The following is a 23072-nucleotide window of genomic DNA, read 5'->3' on the forward strand; positions in this document are numbered from 1 at the left end:
TACAAAAATACATTATATGAGATTCATACTAAATACTCCTATCAAGCATGTATTAAATAAAAAAGCAATATATTTATATATGATACTAGGCCCAAATAAAATGTAAAGTACAACACAAAAAAACTTCTGTCAAAATGCATAACTGTCTTTACTTAATACAAATGCTACTAATTAAACCACAAACCTTTTTACACATCAAGCTAAACAAGTACGCAGGTGCAACAGCAATTCATGAAATGTTACCATTAATTATATAAATTATTAGATACAAAAAAGTTACATTTATAGTAAAATCACAAAACAATATAACTAATAAGATAACATGGTATCTCTATGTAGTAGAATTTTATTTAAAAAAATATGTGCTGTTATAATTCTTTATTTAATCATTCAAAAAATAGATTAAAAATGAAAATTTTATTTCAAAATAATTACTGGATTGGCCCAAGTATAAGCTGTGCATTTCATAAAAAATTTTTTTCCAAAATTAAGTTGTAGCTTACAAGCACACCTCTTGAAAAAATCAAAACAATATATACAATTAAGATGTTTGCAACAAATCAACTTAGTGCCTGTTTTGTGTTTAGTGACTTAAGAATAGACCAAAGATATTTATTATACATTAGAAAGCAATGTTTCCATTTACAATTATCAAGTTGCTATTATAGTTAGGTCACCCTGCTATAGTTTTCAATATGTCAAAATGTTTCTTTAGAGAGATGTATAGAAAGTATTCATAGTCTTCAAGATTTATAAACATAAACTATACCACTTATTACAGATATGCATCTTTAAAATTATAATCAATGAGTATAGGACACATATTGATTCTTAAATATCCTTATAACTATAAAGTACAGTAATGAAACAAAACTTTTGAAATTGTGTTACACATTTGTAACAGAAATTTAAAAATAAGTTTTGGGATGTTTGTTCAACTACATAAGTTCAGTTTCAACGTTTCCAGTAAATAGTTTTTGTAATTTAATGCTCATGTTTTGTAAATCAGTAAAGTTTAAGATAAATCACTTCTTTAAGATTAAGTTATCTAAATCGTGTCTTGTTGAGAATAACATAACATGAGAAAGAAATGGAATACAGTCTTGAATTTGATTCATTTTCATTGTTATGAACCAACATGCGATCCTAACTATTCAGCAGGTACTAAGATTTGTCAAAGCTAAAATGCAAATTAAATAAGAAGTTTTTTAAATAATGTTACAATAAAGTTTCACCTAATTTCAAACTAATTTATTAGTTATACTGTTAAATATCATTAAATGGTTAATCCCACTACATTTACTCCAATATTTTTTTCTGTTTAATGATCAAATTTAAGTTTGTAATTTATAATTTTATAATTTGTAAGGTGTAGCTTATATTTTGACAAATATGATAATAACAGCAATAAACATTATAATTACTTAAATACCTACAATCTTAAATATACAGCAAATAAGTAATAGTTTTACTGGAGCATAGTATATAGGGTCTTGGGACATTAACAACGAAAGGACATTCTTCTGTCTGCTCTCTCGATCAGGTTTGGTGTAATTTTGGATACATCTGAAAGTTTACACAAATTACTAGATGATTTACTGCCTGATGATAGTGCAGCTAGAGAAACTGCATACCATCTGTGGGTGCAGCAAGAGATCGCTCAGTTCTGCAAGGGTGAAGTATTCTTAGAGATTACAGAGGCTGAGGTATGTCAAGCTATCTGTACCTTAGGTAGGGAGAAGGCCACTGCTTTGATGAAATATGGCAGAGCTTCTTGTTCGTTTGATTGGGGTGAGTGTGAGAGTTTATCACATGAATTTTTAATAAACTGCTGTTTGGAGATACTTCCCTGTGTGTTGGAAGAAGGGAATTGTGAAATTGTTGTTTAAAGGTAACAACAAGGATCCTACTGTTACTTCTTTGTACAGATCCTTGACGTTGTTTCTGGTTATTGGTAAGGTCTTTGAAAAGGTTCTGTATCTGCGTATAAATGAGAGGTTAACCCCCACAAAGATTGTTGATGGAGAAGCAGACCAGTGAGATGGAATATGTCCTGGGAATTTTCCTGGACCCTTTCTAGAGCATTAACAATTTATGGTGGTCTTTTACTATTTATACACTCCAAAAAAGAGAATATACTGAAAGTGAATTGCAAGTTATGCAAAGTTACTTCAGTCACTGGGATGTGCTGCACACCATGAGGGTAGCCATGAGGTTGGCAAGACGCTGTCCAAGAGATGTTGGGTCCTTTATTGTGGGTGGTGGAGTTTGATTCTCTCCTGCAGCTGAGATCGCCCAGCGGGTATTGCATCGTGGTCTATGCTGACGATAGGCTCCTGCTGGTCAAAGGTTGAACTCAGAGCCATTCAAGCTTGTAGGAAGCTTGAGCTGCGAGATCATCAACACAAGATTACATTTAGCCCGCAAAAGAACATGATGATGCTCCTCAAAGGCCGTTTGCCAGTTGATGAGAACTCATCAAGAAATGACATGTGGTCAATCCTGATTGGGGTCTAAATTTTAAAACCATGAGCATCCTCTATAAAGGTGTGTGCAAAGGTATTATGCATATGTGGCCCCTGTTTAGGCAAATAGGCTAAAACATAAAAGCTATCGGTGCATATTGTTAATAGTAATGGGTAGTTACCATACTATTTCACGGGAGGCGGTGATTGCAGGCATGAAACCGATAGTCTTGATTGCGTCTGAGAAGCAGCAGCAGTGTGTAACTAAGAAGTCCAGTGAATTGACTTCGGATAAAGTTTGAGAAACTGAACAACATGGCAATGCCTTGTGGCAGACCAGATGGGATGAGACAGAGGGTGGCATTATATGCAGCTCTGTCCAAATGTTGTTGGTTTGCGGGACACCTCTTGGGTACAACCTAATAAATATGTGATGCAATTTCTTTCTGCAATTTTCTTTTAGGGGCAGACTGCAGAAATTCAGCCTGGTAGATTCTGGGCTGTGTCTTCAGTGTGGAGAATTGGATGACACCCACATGTTCTTTATAAATGCTCGAAGTATGAGTTAATGCGCACGAAGACCATCTGTTGGCTTGATCTTATCAGGTAGGCATTGGATCTCCATGTAAGCTGGAGGAGCCAGGCTGAGTGGGATATAGTGGAGAGTTTTACAGTGTACCTAACAAAAGAAAGGATCACTGAGGGGATCTAGAGCCCTGCTTGGATTTCCCTTGTATTGTGTTTTTGTTGATGTTTTGTTTTATAAATTATGCTTTTGTTACTGTAATTGTCCTTTATTTTGTTTTGATGTTACTATTGTTATTTTTCCATATAATATTTTTACATTTTGTGTTGTATGTTGAACTCACTTTTACCTTCTGTGGGTAGGTAGTTCAGTTCCTTTCTTTAGTTAAGTCCTTTCAGTCTTACTTAAGACTGAAATATGTATTTTGTTTTGAGTCCATTAAACAGTAGTACACCAATGGGAATGTCACTCATGGCATTCACTCGGTGGCATCCTGGCCGTGACAGGCTGGAATATGTCAAAAGCCAAAATTTCAAAGATGACCTCCAGTAAAGCCCGTAAGGGCTATGAACAGAGGGGGTACCAGAGAGTCTTCCCCTACAGGGTTCAGGATGTGCCAACACTTACTCAATTTTTCTCAGCAATTTGATCAACTGTAAGTTGTCGGTCTTTTTGGATAAGTGAATCAATACGCGAAGGTTGACAGTGTAGAACACTGTGACGAGCTGTGCTCATCGGTCACACTTTTTCACCCACACATAAAAACTAACACAGTTCATTCAACTATTGCCATATTGTTTGTTCATCTGAGAGAATATTTCCGACACTTGTACACTTTTCGAAAGCAAATATCGAATCACAGAACGCTATTCTTCAAAAAGACTTTCTTCAAGCGACATGCCACTGTAACTAAGATTTTATGAGGTTATGTTTACACAGATATTAATCATACAGCTGACTAACACTCTTCCCAAGGTTGTCAACTAACAGTAAAAAAAGTTTTTAATTTCCTTCGCTAAAAATGTTTGTCAGTTTAATTATTGAACGACCCTTGAATAAATAAAATTTAAAAAGAAATAACCTAGTAACAATCATAAAGTATATTAAGTAGATTAGAATTTTCATTCTTTAATCAAAGCTAAAACCCTAGATGAACTATTTTGCTAGCACAATTTCTATTAGAATATTTTGAAATAAAATAATTCTGAAAAGTTAAATAAGTTTTCTGAAAAATTAATCCTGAAAACTTTTATTTTCACATTTCTAAAATAATGAAGCCTTAAAAAATATAAAGTGAGATATTGACAGATTCATATCGATAACATTTAAACAGGGATGTTAACGTAATGATATTGAAAAGTAACACCTTTTTACAGCACAGAATTCTTGCATTTTTTTGAGCTCAGTATTAACCAAAACAACAATGATTAAAGTTACACTGATCTCTTATATGATTACTTTGAAAATAATAACAGAAAAAATAAAGCCCATACAGAGAAAATTGTAAAGTGGATTATCATGGGAGAAACCTATCTACTAACTGCACTTAAAAAACTGAATGTATAAGTCAGTCAAATTAATCTATTACTCTAAAATGCCCACATATCATTCTCAATTTCATTTTTAGACAATTTTATATGAATGTATACTTTAAACAGATAACCCTGAAATATAGAAGAAATCTCTCAAGATAATACCTTCTATAAAAATAAATAAATGTTTATTATAAAAATATTTCCAGAAATGCTTTATTTTCCAACTTTCTTTGCGTTTTAACAGAAATTGATACCTCAGTAATAAACAGAGACATTTTGACACAAAATTTAATGTACATGTTTAAATCAACATTCTCTGAATAAAATACATATATAAATAAATATGAAAATAGTTGTTTTTTTAAAAATGGAACCCATGTTATATTGAAGTAACTTATTTTCCTTAATAATATTTTTATTTACTATTAAAATTTTATATATAATTATTATTCCGAATATATTATTTTTTTTATGTAAAAATATGCATAATTGTCAAATTAATATAAAAAAACACACACACACAAAAATGCAGTTAAAACTAAGCTGCTTCTATGTCACTGGTGCATCTAGACTAATTTTTAACTAATTATTACTACTAATCCAGTAAAGAAAAATCTACAAAAAAAAATTCAAACCACTAAAAAACAATATCAACAACCAGTAAAAAATATCACAGCTTACAAAAATGCACAGTAGTATATAATAACACTACCTAAATAAATATGTTTGATAGCCATGATGACTAGTGGCCGACCTAACATGTTCTGCCAGCTTGATTTAAGAAAATATATTTCGCTCTTGAAACGGTCAATCATTAACTCATTATCAGATGCAATATAGTAACGCGCCTGATCAGCCAACTAAAATAAATAAATAATAAAAGTATGTAATGGTAATAGACTGTACCTATATAAAAGAAAATTAGTAATATTATTAATAAGAGTAGTAATCACAAAAAATCGAACAGTTGATATTTATATATATAAAAAAAAAATTCAAACAAAAAGTCACTAGGTAACTGACTGATAAAAAATTTACACGATGCATTAAAAGGCAATATTGACCATTGGAAAGGCCTGATGGTAGCTTTAGTTTGTTTTTACTAAACGAGGGATTCTTTCACCCTAAGCTATAAAAAATTACCGGTCTTAAATCTTGATATAATATTCTCACAGAAATAGCTTTGAATGCAGCAACAATATTATCACTTAGAAGTTTGAAAATAAAACAACTTCACCAATCCTAAGTGATTAACTAAATTAACAAAATCATTTAACAGTTTAATTTAAATTTACCACTCAAGATATTATAAATATTCAGTTCTGTAGCCCTTTTTCACAAATTCTACCAAGAGAAAAATGCTCACAAAGAATCCAACTAAAAGAATTTAATTAAAGTTCCGAAGTAATGACATAAAATTTAAACTGCAGTATATAAACAGAGCAGTAAAAAAACTAACTATTCATTTGCAACTAATACTATCAGAAAACATTCCCTCCTCCTTTTTCACAATTAGAATTTGAAAACTTAACAAAAGAAGACCTACAACAAATCTATATTTTTTATTATTATCTTTTATGATCACATAAGATCATTTTAGTCAGTCCATTATCCAAAAGTCTCTTCAATGGGACTGTTTGGGCCTTGCGGTCCTCCCAGTACTTTTTCATATATTTTGATTGTTGTGCCCTTTCTAGTGTTGAAAATGTTTGTGTTGAAGTTTTTTCTAGCGAGTGCTTTTGTTCTTGATTTTCTTGTTTAATTTTTCTTCATCTGTGGTGTCTTCTGGTGTAAGGCCAATTTCCTTCTGATCCTCTCTTACTTCTCTGAACCATCTGCATCCTGTCCTGGTGTTTTTCGAGTCGAGATTGTACTGTACTTGCAGTTTCAGAAGTCTTGAATCTTGTATCCACATGGTTTATCCAAAGAATCGTAGTCTCCTCTTACGCATGTATCAGTCGAGATTGTACTGTACTTGCAGTTTCAGAAGTCTTGAATCTTGTATCCACATGGTTTATCCAAAGAATCGTAGTCTCCTCTTACGCATGTATCAGTGATGGTTCTAACTCTTTGTACATGACTTTGTTGGGCACAATCCACCACTGCCCGTCTTTCTGGTACTTTTTATTGATGCAGGTTCTTCCAATTCTTTTGATTTTCTGGAGTCTGTCTTCTTTGATTGTTTGTTCAGGTGGAAGAGTGTTTCTGCTGCATAAGTAGCTTCTGATTTTATAACTGTGTTGTAGTGTCTTATTTTTGCATTTATTGATAGGCATTTTTTATTATACGTGTACCAGGTAATTTCTGAGCTTTAACTGGTTTTTTTTTTATCTGGATCGAGGTTTTTTCATTTAAATAAATTTGTTAAGAAACCTCTATTTACCAACAGTAAGTAAAGTAATTAGTTCAGATTTAATTTTCTATTTGAAATTGTCAGCTCCATCTATAAATATAGGCAAATATGAGCAAAAAGAAGAGAAGGCAAGGAATGAGCAGGATTAAGTAAATTATTTGTTTTTTTATGCACTAAAAATTTTTGATTGTTGATAATACTTATTAAAAATCAGATTTTTCATCTGAAATAATTAAAACTAGGCCAATAACGTGTCTTTTTAAATTTGTCTATGTTGGTCCCTAAATACACATCTGTCCTATATCACCTGAAAAATTTACTTTCTCTATCCCTAACTATATCCCAATTAAATATAATAATATAAAAGTATAAAGAAAAAATCTGATTTTTTAAATTATTGTAGACATAACCAAAATTGATGTTTCTGTTTTCATATAAATTTTTCAATAAAATAGGAGACAAATAAATATTTAACTTAAAATATTTTCTAAATAGTTTCTGATCAGTTCTTTATTGAAATGTATTGAAATCAATTTTCAGCATTCATCTAAAAAAAAATTATACTAAATTGAATTTATAATTAAACAGTACTACAATGTATTACCTGTGGAGTAAATGCAAAGATTCTGTCATTAAGCGAATACAGTTTACTTGTGCTTAATATACCAACATCTCTTGATTTACGACCACTCAAACCCAGCTTCTGATTACGTCCTACAGAGGGAAAAAATTAATAGTATACATTAGTCTTTCTTTTATTTTTATTTCTAATAATGCCTTTTCAGCCGACTCATGTACTTTTCTATTTCTTTCTATATAAATAGAATAATCCAAAATGTATAAAGAAAAAAAGTTAATTTTTCATTTTTTTAAAATCTACACAATCAAATTAGGAATATAAAACCACAATTAACTCGTAACAACAAATCAAGAAATTTTCTTCATAGATTTTGGTGGGTGGTTATTAAACTATGCAAAAAAAAATAAACAAAGATTTTTGGTAGAAAAAATATAAGTAGTAATGATTTTTCAGTTATTCAAATGAAACAAATTTTAATTGAAGCACTAATATTGGTTAGTAATCTTTCTAGTAAGGTCAGTAGTGTTACTGAGTAATGATATGGAAACACCCAATCTTTATGCATGTATTCCCCACAATACTAATTCCTATATCCTAAGACAAAGCTTAAGCGTTCTAAGCACTCAAAATAGTATGTTAAGTGGAGGTACTAAAATAGACATAAACATTGACATCATTATCATAATTTACATTGGTCATCAACTTATTGGTAACATGGATCAAATTATATAATTTTCATTATTCATTTTGCTTGTCACTTAGTTATCAATCATTAAAAAAATGTCAGCATGTAACGTTTTTATGTAGCCATATCATTAACAGCTACCCTCTAATAATTTAGTATTTTTACAATCTTGCAGTTGACAACTTTGTAAGTTAGTAGTAAGTAGGGTACTGGAATATTATCTTTGTGTTTACTTCTAATAGAGAGACAGCCTTTGTTTGGTGTAATTCTTTTTTTAAATGCACTTTACTTTCTAATTAATAACTTTTCAGCATAATCTTGTAAAAATTCATCAATTCCTCAGATAAGTTTTCCAATGTTCGTAAATATTTTACATTAGTCACAAAGTAAATTATAAAAAAAAAAGGAAAAAGATTTTTTTTCTGTATCCTGGTTGTAACAAATTGGGATTAAGATAAAAATGTTGCCCCTCATGTTAGTTTTGTAAGCTGCAACATGAGTATTTCAGTGGATGAAAGGCATCAGAAGCTATGGAAGGCACCACTCCTATGGTGTGGTGTGAGCCTACCAATCATTTTGATGATTGGTATTTTTCTCTTTCAATAACAGAAGAATACTCAAAGAAACAAAAACATAAAATTAACTACATGAATTTGCCATCACACTTGACTGGTTCCTCATAGAGAAGGCTTACCAAATACTGACCCACTACTGAAGTGTGATTGAGTGACAATTAACAATTTAAAGCTTAGTGACAGTAATAAATACTCTGATGAAAATATAGATCTTGTGATCCCACTTATAGTTCTCAGATATCCAGTGAACCCCATCAAACAAACAAATTAAATGATTTGGTGCATGACTTGAACCTATTAAAATATTTAACTGAACTTCTTGGATCTAGATTGCAAGAGTGGAATCTGTTGGTAGATGGAACAAGAACATAATTTCCTTGAGAAAACGAAATGCTGATTTCTCAGCGTTTTATAAAATGGAGATTTCTTTTTGTATGTTTTGACATCAACAGATTAATAACTAAATTAGGAGTAAATATAAAGCTTACAGAATAGTATCTTATTTTTATTTATCTAAGTTTAGCCTAAAAGTAGTTTTACTTCATAATGAAAACAAAAAGCTAATCTATTCCAGTTGTTTATTCAGTTTTAAAAGAAATGTACAACACGAAACCTAATATCAGAAAAGTGATCTGCAACACTGCTTTGTAAGAAAAATTACACCAAAAGAAATTAGCAACTAAAAATCCTGTGAAAGTGGTCAGCTTTTTTTGGGCAACAAACAAGAAGAAAAATACAAAACACTAGTACAACAGCTTCTTAAGACCTACAAAGTTATTGGATGTCAAGTCCCACTATAAGTATATTTTCTACATTTGCAAATTGATTTCTTTCTGGGAAATCTTGGTACAGGAAGTTATGAACAAGGAGAGAGATTCTACCAGAACATTATGATCATGGAAACCTGATACCAAAGTGGCTGAGAACCAGCAGAGATGGATTACTAAAAAAAAGAAGCTTTACATGTTTTTCTAACATATACAATATTGCTCATAATAAAAAACTAAGTGTTACAAGTTTTTAAAATTTTTCACTGCAAAATCAATAAGAAATAGATAACTTCAGGATATTCTACAAAATTTTTTTCTTTGAACCAGTGATTGCTTGCTTATTTTCTTTATCAAAAAACTGCACAAAAAAAAATCTTCCCCACATTCAAACTTAAACTAAATTGGTAACACCCAATCATTCTCCTCAATCACAATATTCAATCTTTATTATTTATAACACAATGATGCTGACAGAAATTATTAATAATATGTAAAACATGACATTTAAATCACTTTTAATTTAATGATGTTGATGATGACACCAGATTATACAGCTTGGTATCATCAGCATACTCACTACAGCAAGACTGCAATCCTTCATTAATATCAAAGTTGTATTAAAAAAATGTACACTCATTACACATACGCTGAGGGATGTCATTTCAGGTGTTATATAATTTAGACCCAGTTTCCCTAAATTTCACATACTTTTTTGTAAGTTAGACATATCTTAATCCAGTTTAAAACTGGCTCTCAGATTCCATAATGCTCAAACTTCAAGAACAATCTTTCATGAGGTATTCTATGGAAAACTTCAGGTTTATCGCACTCAAAGTTCAAACTACATAATAATTTTTAATAAGTCTGAAGTAAATGATATACAAATAAAAAGTTGTGAACAGATGCAGGGATCAGCCTGTTATCAGAGGAAAATTTGAGGATGTAATTCTCACTATTCATCATTTAAAATTTTGCATCCAACAGCTGATGCACTAATACGGTGATAATGTAATACAAAATGTTTATTTTCACTTTTTCTTAAAGTAAGGGGTTACTGATGAAATTAAGCACTACTATGTAAATTGGATAATCCATATATAAAGTCTAACTGGTTACACAAGAACGTTCACACAATGGAGAATACAAGGGGATGAATACCATCTATACCACCTGGTATTTTATTCCCTGATAGTCTTATCTAAGAATACTGGAGCTTCAATTATTTCATCAGGGGTGAAAATTAGTTTCTCAATACTAGATTAGTTTTATGTATGAATGTAATGAAACTACTGTCTCTAGAAACTTCCAGAAAGTAGTAGCATATTTTGTAAAGAACATAAAAAAAAAAATGAAAAAAATCATGTAATTATTTACAGTGATACATGAATATAAATGGAGGTTTATAAGAGGTATAATATATGAAACTGTAATTATTTATAGGGCAGAATAAAAACTAGAAGTTTTATCGACACTATTACTGAATTAAACCCAATAAATATGTAAGTGGTTTAACAATAAGTTCATAGTTTCTGGTCACTAATATATTAATGACCTAGATTTTACTATAGATCTACATTTTTATGGACTAACAACTAAGATTTTAGCAATATTAAGCTAGCTTTACAAATTCAGAATACCTACTTTCCCGAATAGCAGAAAGAAATAATGGTTGCCAAATGCCACAAATTTACAATAATGAAGATGCATCAAAAATTTTTTTTTTTAACTGCTGTTCCTGAGAAAGCTGTAATATAGCACAAGAAGGATGTGCACCTTGTTTTCTGTTGATGATGTATACCCCCATTTTATAGACATCATTTTATACATCTAACAAGATTTTAAAAATAAAATCAGTAAATTACGATTAGTAAGTAAAATAATTTGTATTAAAATAACCCTTGAACTGTTTAAGACAATATGCCTGACAATCAATCTTGCAAGTTATAAGAGATATGATACTTTGAGTATATATTCCAACTATGCTTGCTCAAACTCACATTTTGAAAGCAGACATAATGCTTACAATATCATGTCTAATTAAATAACTAATTACCTAAGTACGTATATAAATGACTCAGCACTCTAGCTGGCTGTACTTCAATCGGTGCAACTTCAGCAATTGTTTGTACATTAATATCATGCTGCAGTAATTTCTCCTTAATATCATTATCTTCAGCTAATATAACAACTTGAACAACAACATCTGGCTTCTTTTCTGAACACAATCTTCTGTTTAATGGATCTAATTCACCTACCGCAAGAAAACCCTGTTCAATAAAAAAGAAATATATAAATATTATGTATGATTTTATGTAACGTTTTATCATAAAATACCACTGTTAGGAATATTAATTTCACCAAAGCAATGAAATAAAAGTAAAAAATTTTAACCTTACTGATTCATCACTCTTTTACACTGAGTGATGTGTTTTTGGAGATAATTCCACCATCGGTTCTTTTATTAAAAATACGCTATTTTTTTAAAATAAGTATAACAATTTATAAGCTACAATTACAATCTATAAGCTCTTTATCCATCTAGTCAGTGACATGAATATAGTGCTCAATTGTACTTTATCAGGAAAGTGCTGTATTATATGTCATTCCATGAATAAAATTTGTATGTTCAACTTTAAATTTCCTTTCTGTTGAGTGTTTTATAGTGTACTGTACTTGGTGAATTAGTGAATTTAATTTCAAATACTCTTTGTAAAACTGTATTCTAAACTCTTTGTAAGAGTTAAAAAGAAAACATACTTGTTATTATTAAATTAATGGTAAATAAAGGCAGAAAACAAGTACAGCTTTATTCCAAGATACCACAATCTATAAGTCCTGTAACTGTAGGAGATTAGACCCCTGAAAATAGTTAGAATTGTGGAGTCTGAAGAAGTAATTTTCAGAAAGCACTATTAATCCAGATCGCGTGTTAAGGAAAGTGAGTTTGAAAAAGGTGAGATATTGTATCAATAGTATGTGAAAACAACTGGAAAATCTCTGGACCAATATTACATGAGAAAATATCATATTTGCAAGATGAAAGTTTCTCTGTCACTCGTTTTCTGTTTAGCCTCCAGAACCACCGTAAGGTATTAATTACTTCAGAGGATGGGTGAGGATGATATGTATGAATGTAAATGAAGTGTAGTCTTGTACACTCTCAGTTAGACCATTCCTGAGATGTGTTGGTAATTGAAACCCAACCACCAAAGAACACTGGTATTCATTATCTAGTATTCAAATCTGTATAAAAGTAAGCCTTTACAAGGCTCACTTTTAGATTTAAAGCCTTTACAAGGATTTGAACCTTGGAACTCTCGACTTCGAAATCAGCTACTTTTCGATAACGACTTTAACCACTGGACCAACCCGGAGCAATGGTTGGTTAGACAAGAGGAAAAAAGTATAAGAAAAGAGCACTTATTAGTGCCAAAAAACTTGCTGTTGTCAATGAAAGTGCCGATTCATTTATGATAAAATTGGTTGTTGAAAAATGGTACTCTAAACCAAATTTAAAACTGTAATGCAATAGGTCTGAATTTCAGAGCACTTACAAAGCATTATAGTGCCTGGTTTTAAAAGATCTATGAGGTTTGATAAAAATAAATACGCTGAATGTTTAAATTTCCCAGGTTGTATAAGTCCAATTGTCACAATTTTGTTGTTGTTGTATTGGTACACTTGTCCTTAATGTATATTTACATTAGTAGCCATACTGGATGTTTGCTTAGTTTACTGCTGGCTGACAAAAAGGTTAAAGTGTATGGTATGGTCGGCGATTTTTAACTTGTGGAAAAAAATGGAACAAAGAATTTCCATTAAATTTCGTTTTAAGAGTGGAATAAAGTTCAGTACTGGATTGTAAATGTTGAATGTTACTTTTGGTGAATCTTCTATGAATAAAACAAGTGTTTGCAAAAGATACAAATGTTTCTAAGAGGGCCGTCAGGATGTTGAAGATGACAAGCGCCCTGGATGTCCCAGCACATCAACAACCAATGACAACAATGAAAAAGTGAAGAAAATGATATGGGAAGTCAGTGAATCTCTACCAGAGAGGTTGCTGATTATGGCATATCATTGGCTCATGCCAAGCAACTTTTTTTGGATGTTTTGGGCATGAAACATATGGCAACAACATTTGTTCCAAAATTGTTGAATTTAATTCAAAAGCAGTGCTGAATGAACATTGCTCAGATGTTGCTGAATGAAGTGAACGACAATCCAGAATTGGTCAAATGGGTCATAACTGATAATGAAAAATGGATGTTAGGGGCATGACGTAAAACTAAGGTCCAATTGTCCCAATGGAAGCTTCCTGAAAAGCCAAGACTAAAAACAGCTCATCAAGTTCAACTGAATGTGAAGGTTCTGATCACTGTGTTCTTTACTTTGAATGGCTTAGTGTATAATGAGTTCTTGCCACCAGGTTGTACGGTCAATGAGTACTAACCCACAGAAAGAAGTCTGAACTAGTTAGATCAGGAGATGTTCGTGGCCACAATCCTTTAGAAATCATTCTTCCAACGAAATAATCCAGTAGTATCTCCATAGAAGAGCAAGCTCTATGAAAGTGGCGCTGTCTTGTTACAACCAGCAATCACACTCATCCACTTGTAGTAAGCCTATGAATTGTTGCATAATTTATTTATGAACGGAAGCACCCACAGTTTTTTCCATAAAACAAGGGTCCTATTATTCGTCGCCTTAAAACTGCACACCATACGCGTAATTTTTTGTGGGTGTAGAGGAGATTCAAAGAAATTTGTGGGTTTTCAGTATCCCAGGTTCGGTAGTTCTGATTATTAACATACCCACCAAGATGAAACAACGTTTAATGTGTGAAAAACACTGATCTAAAACGTCAGTGTTACCTCTAATGAAGTTCTTGAACCGCTGACGATAATGAAGCCTTCTAGCATAATCAACATTAGTTAGCACATGGAATATCTGTATTCGATACGAATAACATTTCAGCATACTCCTCGCTGCAGTGTGACTGAACCTAGTGAAATGTTTTTTTCCTGGCTTAGTCTTCGCAAAACATTTATGAGGAGATCTTAATTAACTGCCGCCTTAATTTCCTGTACGACCTGTGCAATTAAAAGGCTGACCTGTGTTGAGCACGTTTCTGATCTAATACCAAACCTGTTTCGTGAAATTTTTTAATTAACTTCTGAGTAAGATTTTTCACTTGCGTTTCCTTTTTAAATCTCTTCCTGAAATTTCGCCGACATACAACACGAGATTTCGTCTCTAAGTAAGTTTTCATCACGAATATACGTTCTTCAACAGTAACCGCGTTTTAACAAACGACATATGATTATGCAATCTTGTTTAAATTCCACAGAGATTGGCAATACTCAAATGTGTAGGCAATAAACAGTCCTTCCTACTCCAGATCCAGTCATAACAATATCTAATAATTATTTTATTCATCTCACATCAATATATGCATTTTAACAAATATATGCATTCCGTTTCTAAGAGATGAGGCCTCTTTTCAATTGAACATTCTGTAGTCTTAAAAGTAACTCTTAAATAGCTACCTCATAGCAAAAAATAAAGAAATAGAATTTAACTTATCCTCTTATCTTCATTCCACTTTATAGATATGGAATCACTAATGGGGATGTAATATAGATCATCTTTGAAAAATGTTGAAAATAGTCTTAAATGACTGCCATTTTGGTTACATACCTAACATAATAGTAAGGTGTATGTAAAGGGTTACATAGCCTTTAGTAGCCTGAAGTAATTTTTTTTTTCATTGCTTCTTAAAATATCCATTTAAAATGTTTGATTTGCTCACCTGTGTGAGTCCCTGTTGCCTTGGAGGTGTGATGGTCTCATACAGAAAAATAGATCGTTTAGAGAAAGAAGAAGTTGCTAAATTCTATTTTTTCTCAGTTTTTTAAAGATTTTCATACTTTATTCTCACCTATGAATGTGTGTGTGTGTGTGTGTGTGTGTGTGTATATATATATATATATATATATATTAGCTTCCTGTCGCAGCCCGCGCTAAATAGTTACTTGCGTTTCCCGTAGCGGTCAATCTTTTTTATTTTATATTCATTAGTCAGGTAATCGGAGGCAGGTACAGCCAGTCACAAATATAGTAACAGTGGCAGTGATTGTGTTGGTTGAGCCACAGTGCCATATACTTTCGCATCCCTTTAAAAAAAACCGAAAATGGTTTTTAAATATTTATCTGAAGAGTATTTTCAAGCTCAGATCTACTGAATATCTCGTTTACTGTAATCTGAATTGGGAAAATTTACAATCATTGTTCAAATATGTTTTTACCTTCATCCCCTTTCAAGGACGAACTGCAAAAATCTAGAAATCGGTTTATTGACATGAAAATTATTCTCACCAAAAATCAAATTGATTTCTACATTTGTTACAATGAAATTAAAAAAAATTACAGGGTTTCAAAAAAAATTCAAAAATTTTAACCTTCGAAAACTCGGAATGGAACTCAAAAAATCTAGAAATTGGTTTTAGATGTTCATAATCACTAAGTTCAAACCCAGCTCACACAGAGATAGACACTCACAGTTCACAATACATTAATTTAACTCATTAAAGTTTTTGCTTTAATGAAGTGAATTTAAAAAACCCTCTTCCTCTTTTATATATATATATATATTTTTTTTTTTTTAAATTTGTTTATATTTTACACTTCTAAAATATATTTTTTTTAAGTTAGGCCAACAATGAAGCAAGCAAATATCATTTCTTCTGCTTTATTTTTCTTTTCTCTCAATATATATTCTTTCATTCTTTCCGCGTGTTTGATCTTTCTTTTTTCAGGCCATTTCATTTTTGTGTAATTCTTTACTTTCCTCGCCGTTATACGTACCCATGGTTGCTCTTTTGTTTCCAGAGTTTAATGAATGTTTGTTTATTTATTCTCTGTTCATCCATTCTGTGTATATATGGCCCAGGTATCTCAGTATCCTTTTTCTTACCGCTCTTTAACAGTTCCAGTCGGTAAGGTATAACGTTTCACCTCTATGGTATCGTTCTCATTACTGTGGCGGATTGGCTGGGTTTGAACCTTTTAAGAAGTTCTTTATATTATAGATTTCTTTGATCAGGTAACGTACAGGCAGCGCAACAAATATTCATGTTTACGGCAGCGACAGCCGCAGTTCCAATTATTCTACTCGTGCCATGCTTTTAGCATAACATTTGCTTCATTACCTAACAACGAATAGGCCTTCTTAAGATGTGTTGTGGTGTTATTATTGGATCGCAGAACACAATTTTTCTATATTTTAATCACCTCAATGTTAATATTTTGAACATTATTACATTTTTAATTTTAATTTAATTTAATTTTATATATACATTTTTTATGTCAAATTTAATTTCCTAACTGAAACCTTTTAATTAATATCCGACAATTTTCTGCAAAAAAAATTATTATTATGCATTTTTCAAAATGGAAAACGTGCCAAGAATTACAAAAGCGCAGCGCTTATGTGAAGCGGGAAATTGTGAAATAGAGAGTCTACACATAAAAGGTATAATATGCGAATCAAAATGATTTTGATAGAGTGAATGCTTTTCAAAAATTATCAACATTCGGACAATTAAGTTGTTCTGATGGACGATTACGTGCACCATAAAAATTACGAAGTACTCTAGAAGTTTGGCGAACAGAACATTGATTTTTTGAATTATAAATGATGTAATTATAAACATAAAATTTGTTGCGGCGTCATTTTTTCCATGATAATTTTCCAATCCTCATTATTACAAAAATTCATGAATAAAGAAGTGAACAGTAACACAGAAATGGGTGAACAACATGGTTATTCTGGGGTGGTGATAATGTGAGGTGGGGAGGAGGGCCCCCACTGCTAAAAATTTACAATAATTCAGAAATAAAGAAGTAAAGAGGAAACAGAAATGGATAAACAACATGGTTATTCTGGGGTGGTGATAAAGTGGGGTGGGCTGGAGGGCCCCCACATCTAAAAATTTACAATAATTCAGAAATAAAGAAGTAAAGAGGAAACAGAAATGGATGAACCACATGGTTATTCTGGGGTGGTGATAAAGTGAGGTGGGGAGGAGGGCCCCACCTCTAAAAATTTACAATAATTCAGAAATAAAGAAGTAAAGAGGAAACAGAAATGGATGAAAAATATGGTTATTGTTGGGGAGTGATAAAGGGTGGTGGTGATGAGGCTTCCAGCTCTAAAAATAAACAATAATTCAAAATAAAGGAGTGAATAGTGAAACAGAATTGGAAGAACAATATGGTAATTGTCAGGGTTTGTTAATGTGTGGTGTGTTGGAGAGCCCCACCTCAAAAAGTAACTACAATTGTTTAATAAAGAAGAAATAAAGAAGTTATGAGTAAAACAGAAATGGAAGAACAATATAAAACTAATGTAAAAACTTAAAGAGACTAAAACCCAAAGGAAAAAATTATTAAACGGAAAGAAACCAGTTAACACTAATAATGTAAGAAGAAAGCTATTTCAGTAAAAAAAAAAAAAAATGTTTAATATCTTCTTAATTTTTGTACTAGATTTTTAAGTTAATTATTTTGCAATTCAGTTAATTTACTTTTATAAACCCAATCAATATATTTAATAAAGAGAAAAATATTTATAGAAATTTGGTTATTCTTAATTTTTTTTAAAAATCACCTCTTTAATTTTGAACCAAACGTTTAAACATTAGGGTTTAATTTCTTAAGATTTTTATTTTGTTGGTACGTCATTAATCTTCGAAAGGCTGAAAGTTTTCAAACTAATTTCATCCATTTTTCTTCCATATCTTGTTTTTAAATACGTAAATAACGTTTGTTATTTTATATTACAAGTGTTTGGACTCTGCCCGAGATCCGTTTTTAAGTACAACTTTTAAGTAAATAATACACCGTAGTTATAAACAAAATATTTACACAGAAACAAAACTAGTCAAAAAAGGTTGAATCAGTTAATTAGCTACACTTAAGAAAACATTTCTGTACTGTTCTAAGAAAACACATTTTACTGTTCATAAGAAAGGTTTTAAAACCTAGAGAAACAAGAAATCAGACATGTAAATTGTAAATACATTTAAAGAACTAAAAGAAATAAAAACTAATCAATAAATTAATGTAAAATTTATTGCCTGTATTTCTTTATAAATATTGAAAAATTACTTTGATTCATTTAAATAGTATATTTATTCCAAAAAAAAAAACATTGCATCTGCTTTACTTTTACTTTTATGCTGGCCAAGAGTTTTTAGGATTTTTTGTAAGTGTAACTGGGATCAAAGGTACATATGAAATGGATTTCATGTTGGTCATTCATCTTGGTCTTAGTCTATAGTGGGTATTTTTGTAGAGATTAAAATTATTTAGATATAATAAATTATTATAAATGCATAAATAATAATTGATCTTAATTTAAAATAATAATTTATATTATAATAATAATAATTATATTTTACATACAAGGTCTTTAAATAAAGTAATGAGACTGATTCAAAAACCTTTTTTAAACCATCCAATTGTACATGGATTCTATCACCTTCAAAATAATTTCCTTTTGTAGCCATGCAACGCTTCAAATGGTTTTCCCCCTCTTCATAGCAGTGTTGGAACTCAGAAACTGGAATGTCCTTCATTCCGGTTACATTTTTTAAACATTTTCTACTGTTCTTCTACTGTGTCCTTCAAGTCAGGTGATTAAGGTGGTTGAGGAATTACAGGAATGTTTTTCTGTGCCAAAAACTAATTACTTGCAACTGCAGCGTGTCAAGGTGTGCATTGTCTTGATGCAGCATCCAGTTATCTTTGATGGCTGGTCTCATGCGGGCAACTCTTTTCCGCAGTCTTTGAAGAATTTCTCGGTAAACATACTGATTTACAGTCTGTCCTGTAGGCAAAAACTCCTTATGGACAATGACATTACTATCAACGAAAGAAATTAGCATGGTTTTGATTTGCTCATTTTTGCTTTTTTTGGACGAGATATATTCAAGAATCATCACCAGTAATAAGATTTTTTAGAAAATCAGGATCAGTTTCAATTCGCCCTAGAACATTGCGGCACACTTCCACTCTTTTGTTTATCTGCTCAATAGTGTGGATTTTTGGGATCAATTTTGCCCAAAGTTTTTTCATATCGAATTTGTTTGTTAAAATTTGATGGACAGTGGTACGGTTCAAATTCAATTGTTCTGCAATCATTCTGACAATTAATCGCCGGTCGTACCGTATCAAGTCTCTGATTCGCTCAACATTGTCGTCACTTTCTGATGTTAACGGTTTTCCACAGCGTGAATCGTCTGCAACTGATTCCCGGCCATCTGAAAATGCTTTAAACCATCTAAAAACTTGGGCTAGATCGTGGATACCGGTGTTCTTTGGTGGTTGGGTTTCAATTAACCACACATCTCAGGAATGGTCGAACTGAGACTGTACAAGACTACACTTCACTTATACTCACACATATCATTCTCATTCATCCTCTGAAATATTATCTGAAAGGTAATTACCGGAAGCTAAACAGGAAAAAGAAAGATTTTAGGTCAATGTAGATTATGGAAGTGATCTTTCAAACAATTTGTATTATCTTATTTATAGTTCAGGAATATGAAACAACACAGATTGTTCACTGTGTAGCACAAAGATGTACCTAACTATTCATTTTCGGATTCTACTTGCAAAAAAACAAACGTTTTTGTGAAAAAAGCTATTTATCCTTCGGTAGTAAGCTTAAAAGAGTTTAAATTACAAAAAGGTCAAAAAATAAAAAAGGTAAAAAATACTGAATACACTAAATAAATAAATTTAAGTAATAAACTTCAATACACTAGTAGTATTTTAGATGATAAAAACCTGGCCGACCCAGTACAAGTGAAGTTATTGAAAAAGGAATATTATCAAAAATTTTTGATGTTTCTCTAAGTGTGATACCATTTCTTGAATTGCTTTTTTGCATAAATTACAGATCTGTAAATATAATTTTTTTATCACCCTTAGTTTTAAATAAATTAAGCTTCAAAAAAAATTAAGGGAAAATATAGTTAAAATCTATAATCTATCATTTTGAAAGGCCATATGTGTGTTAAAATTATTTTGCTGATGCTTTTCTTTTATAAATAGCCTCACATCCCAAATTAATGTCAACAGTAATTGGGTATTATGTCAGTATTCCATTTCCCTTTATAGCAGCTTTCAATCACTGAAATGGCTTGGTGGAAACGTTCACCGTGTTCATCACTTACGTCTCAGAGGTTGTCTGGGAAAAAATCCAGATGTGAGTGAAGGAAATTATTTTCAAAGACATAATACATCCCATAGCTCTATATGAAGTAAGAAGTTGATTAACAATATCATGGTAATTGTCAGATTTTTGTTTGCCTAGAAAATTTTTGCAAACATCTTTAAATGAAGCTCAAGCTGCAGTTTGTAGATTATTTAACATTGAGTTAAATACATCATATTTGACCAACTCTCTTATCTATCTATCCTTCTTCATTGCTTTTACAACATTTTTCATTAGTCCTAGCTTGATATTGTGAGGGAGTAAAAATATTTTTTTGAGTTCAACTAATGGCTCATGAATAATATTTTTCCCATTTAGAATTAAGTTGTCTCATTTCTTCCACTCTTTGGTAACATAATGTTTATCCCTAGCTCGGCTGTCCCATTCACAAAGAAAACATATGTATACTTAGTATAGCCTAACTGCATGCCTAGCAAAATAGTTATAACTTTCAAATCACCAAACATGTTCCAGCTATCTTTTTTATAATTTATTTTTTTCAAAAAGGTCTTTCATTACATAGTATGTCTCTTTCAAATTAATACCATAAACGATTGGTATCAAAGGATATTTGTCACCGTTGTGTAGTAAAACCACTTTTAAACTATACTTGGATAATAACAGTTTTCTTAGCTAGGCAAAAACAAGATTAAAATAGAATTGGAATGAATAAGGAAAAATAACAAACTCCACTTTCTTGAATAAAAGTAATGGGATTAAATAGTACAAACAGTTTTACAAGAGAGATTAACTACTTAACAAAAATAAATAACTAAAAGAAATATATATGTATATTTATATAAATGGAATGCAAATTTCATTTGATATTACCAATATGAATGAAACCAAGATTTATGGGCCTTAAGTGAAAGCACTTTCTAAAAGATCACTTTTTCAGTATTGAAGAAGAATTTTATAACAAATATAACTTTCAGTATAGTTTTATAGTAGAACAATTTCTGTTATCTAAGTTGTTTCTTAATTTCTTTCTTACCATGAAATTTATTGTATTCTAATTTCATATAGAAATACACAATATTACATCCCAAAACATATAATATGAAAAAAAAAATTCCATATATGTTTTGGGATTTTTATAAGATAGGTCCAGTGCCTTAGATGAAGTCCCCAGATATATGGAATGAAATGAAATTCCGAATAAGTAAAAATTTTAAAAAAGATAACTTAAGATTTTTCTTTAGATCTATCTTCAATTCAATAAGATAAACTTTATTTAAGTTGAAATATAATAAGTGAAAGAAAAAAAGAATGGTAACATTAAAATAAATCAACAACAGAATACTGACATCTTGAAGTAATTTGCCAAGAATATACAGAGATTGTGCCCAGATGAAAGGACAACGACCAAGAGCAATCCTTTCTTGACTACCAGGATCTTTATACTCATCATTTACTTTATCAGTTGGTACTGCATATAATTCTGGTACAAGTTTTATACCATCATCATTTTTAACCATTACCTATAAATAAATAAAACTGATAACACTAATTAAATCATAAAAAAACAGATTTTACTACAATAATAAACTCTTTAATTAAGTAATGTATCAAAAGGATAGTGATCAGAGCAGTGATAAAAATAAATTGCAAAAACCATTCAATACAACAATATTTTCCATGAAACAGGCATTCCTCTGATAAACTAATTTGATACCGATATATTAGAGCATATATAGATACCGATATATTAGAGCATATATAGATACTGATATATTAGAGCATATATCAAACCACAAAAAAAAATTATTGCAAAAATTTAGTGAATCTACTTATGACAAAAACATTATGAAATCAAAAAAATGGTGAATAATACAAACCCCGAAAAACACTTAGTGTGAAAATATATCTCAAAAAACAATTTTGTCCCAAATAAAAAAAATAATTGATATTTTTAAAGTTACAAAGGTACACTTGCTTTGGGGCTGTTTCAATTACAAAATAATAAATAGCAAAATAATGTTACTCTAAACAACTGAGTAGCTTGCTTGTTTACTTCATGTTTTTTCTAAACTAGTTGTTTTGTTATATTTTGAAATAGCTCTGTGGCAAGAGAACAATTGTTACTGTAAAAACTTCAATTCTTTTTGGATTCAGTACAAACAAGGGGTTTTTGAGAGACACCTATACACTGTTAAGTGCTTTTTGGGGGTTTGTATTATTTTCCATTATTTTGATTTCATAATGTTTTTGTCATAAACAATTTTCCAATAACATTGTTTTTTTTTGGTGATTGTGATATCAGTTACTTTTGTTATAACATCTTTCACCACTTTCA

At 31.0% G+C, this 23072-nt stretch overlaps 1 protein-coding gene across 5 annotated transcripts in view; it reads right to left on the reverse strand.

Moving 5' to 3' along the window:
* The window catches only part of LOC142318865 (putative phosphorylase b kinase regulatory subunit alpha), a 149233-nt gene that overhangs the window by 74838 nt on the left and 51323 nt on the right, over window positions 1–23072 (reverse strand). For 3 of the 5 annotated variants that reach the window (XM_075355436.1, XM_075355435.1, XM_075355437.1), the window contains exons 8-11: window positions 22084–22257; window positions 11543–11756; window positions 7484–7593; window positions 5239–5386 (exon numbers count right to left, since the gene is read on the reverse strand). In XM_075355436.1, coding sequence (XP_075211551.1) covers window positions 5239–5386; window positions 7484–7593; window positions 11543–11756; window positions 22084–22257 — 646 coding nt within the window. The remainder of the gene's footprint in view (window positions 1–5238; window positions 5387–7483; window positions 7594–11542; window positions 11757–22083; window positions 22258–23072) is intronic. The other 2 variants (XM_075355439.1, XM_075355438.1) reach the window with 2 other exon arrangements.

Source organism: Lycorma delicatula, chromosome 2 (assembly GCF_047948215.1).
Source record: "Lycorma delicatula isolate Av1 chromosome 2, ASM4794821v1, whole genome shotgun sequence".
In the NCBI taxonomy this organism is placed as follows: domain Eukaryota; kingdom Metazoa; phylum Arthropoda; class Insecta; order Hemiptera; family Fulgoridae; genus Lycorma; species Lycorma delicatula.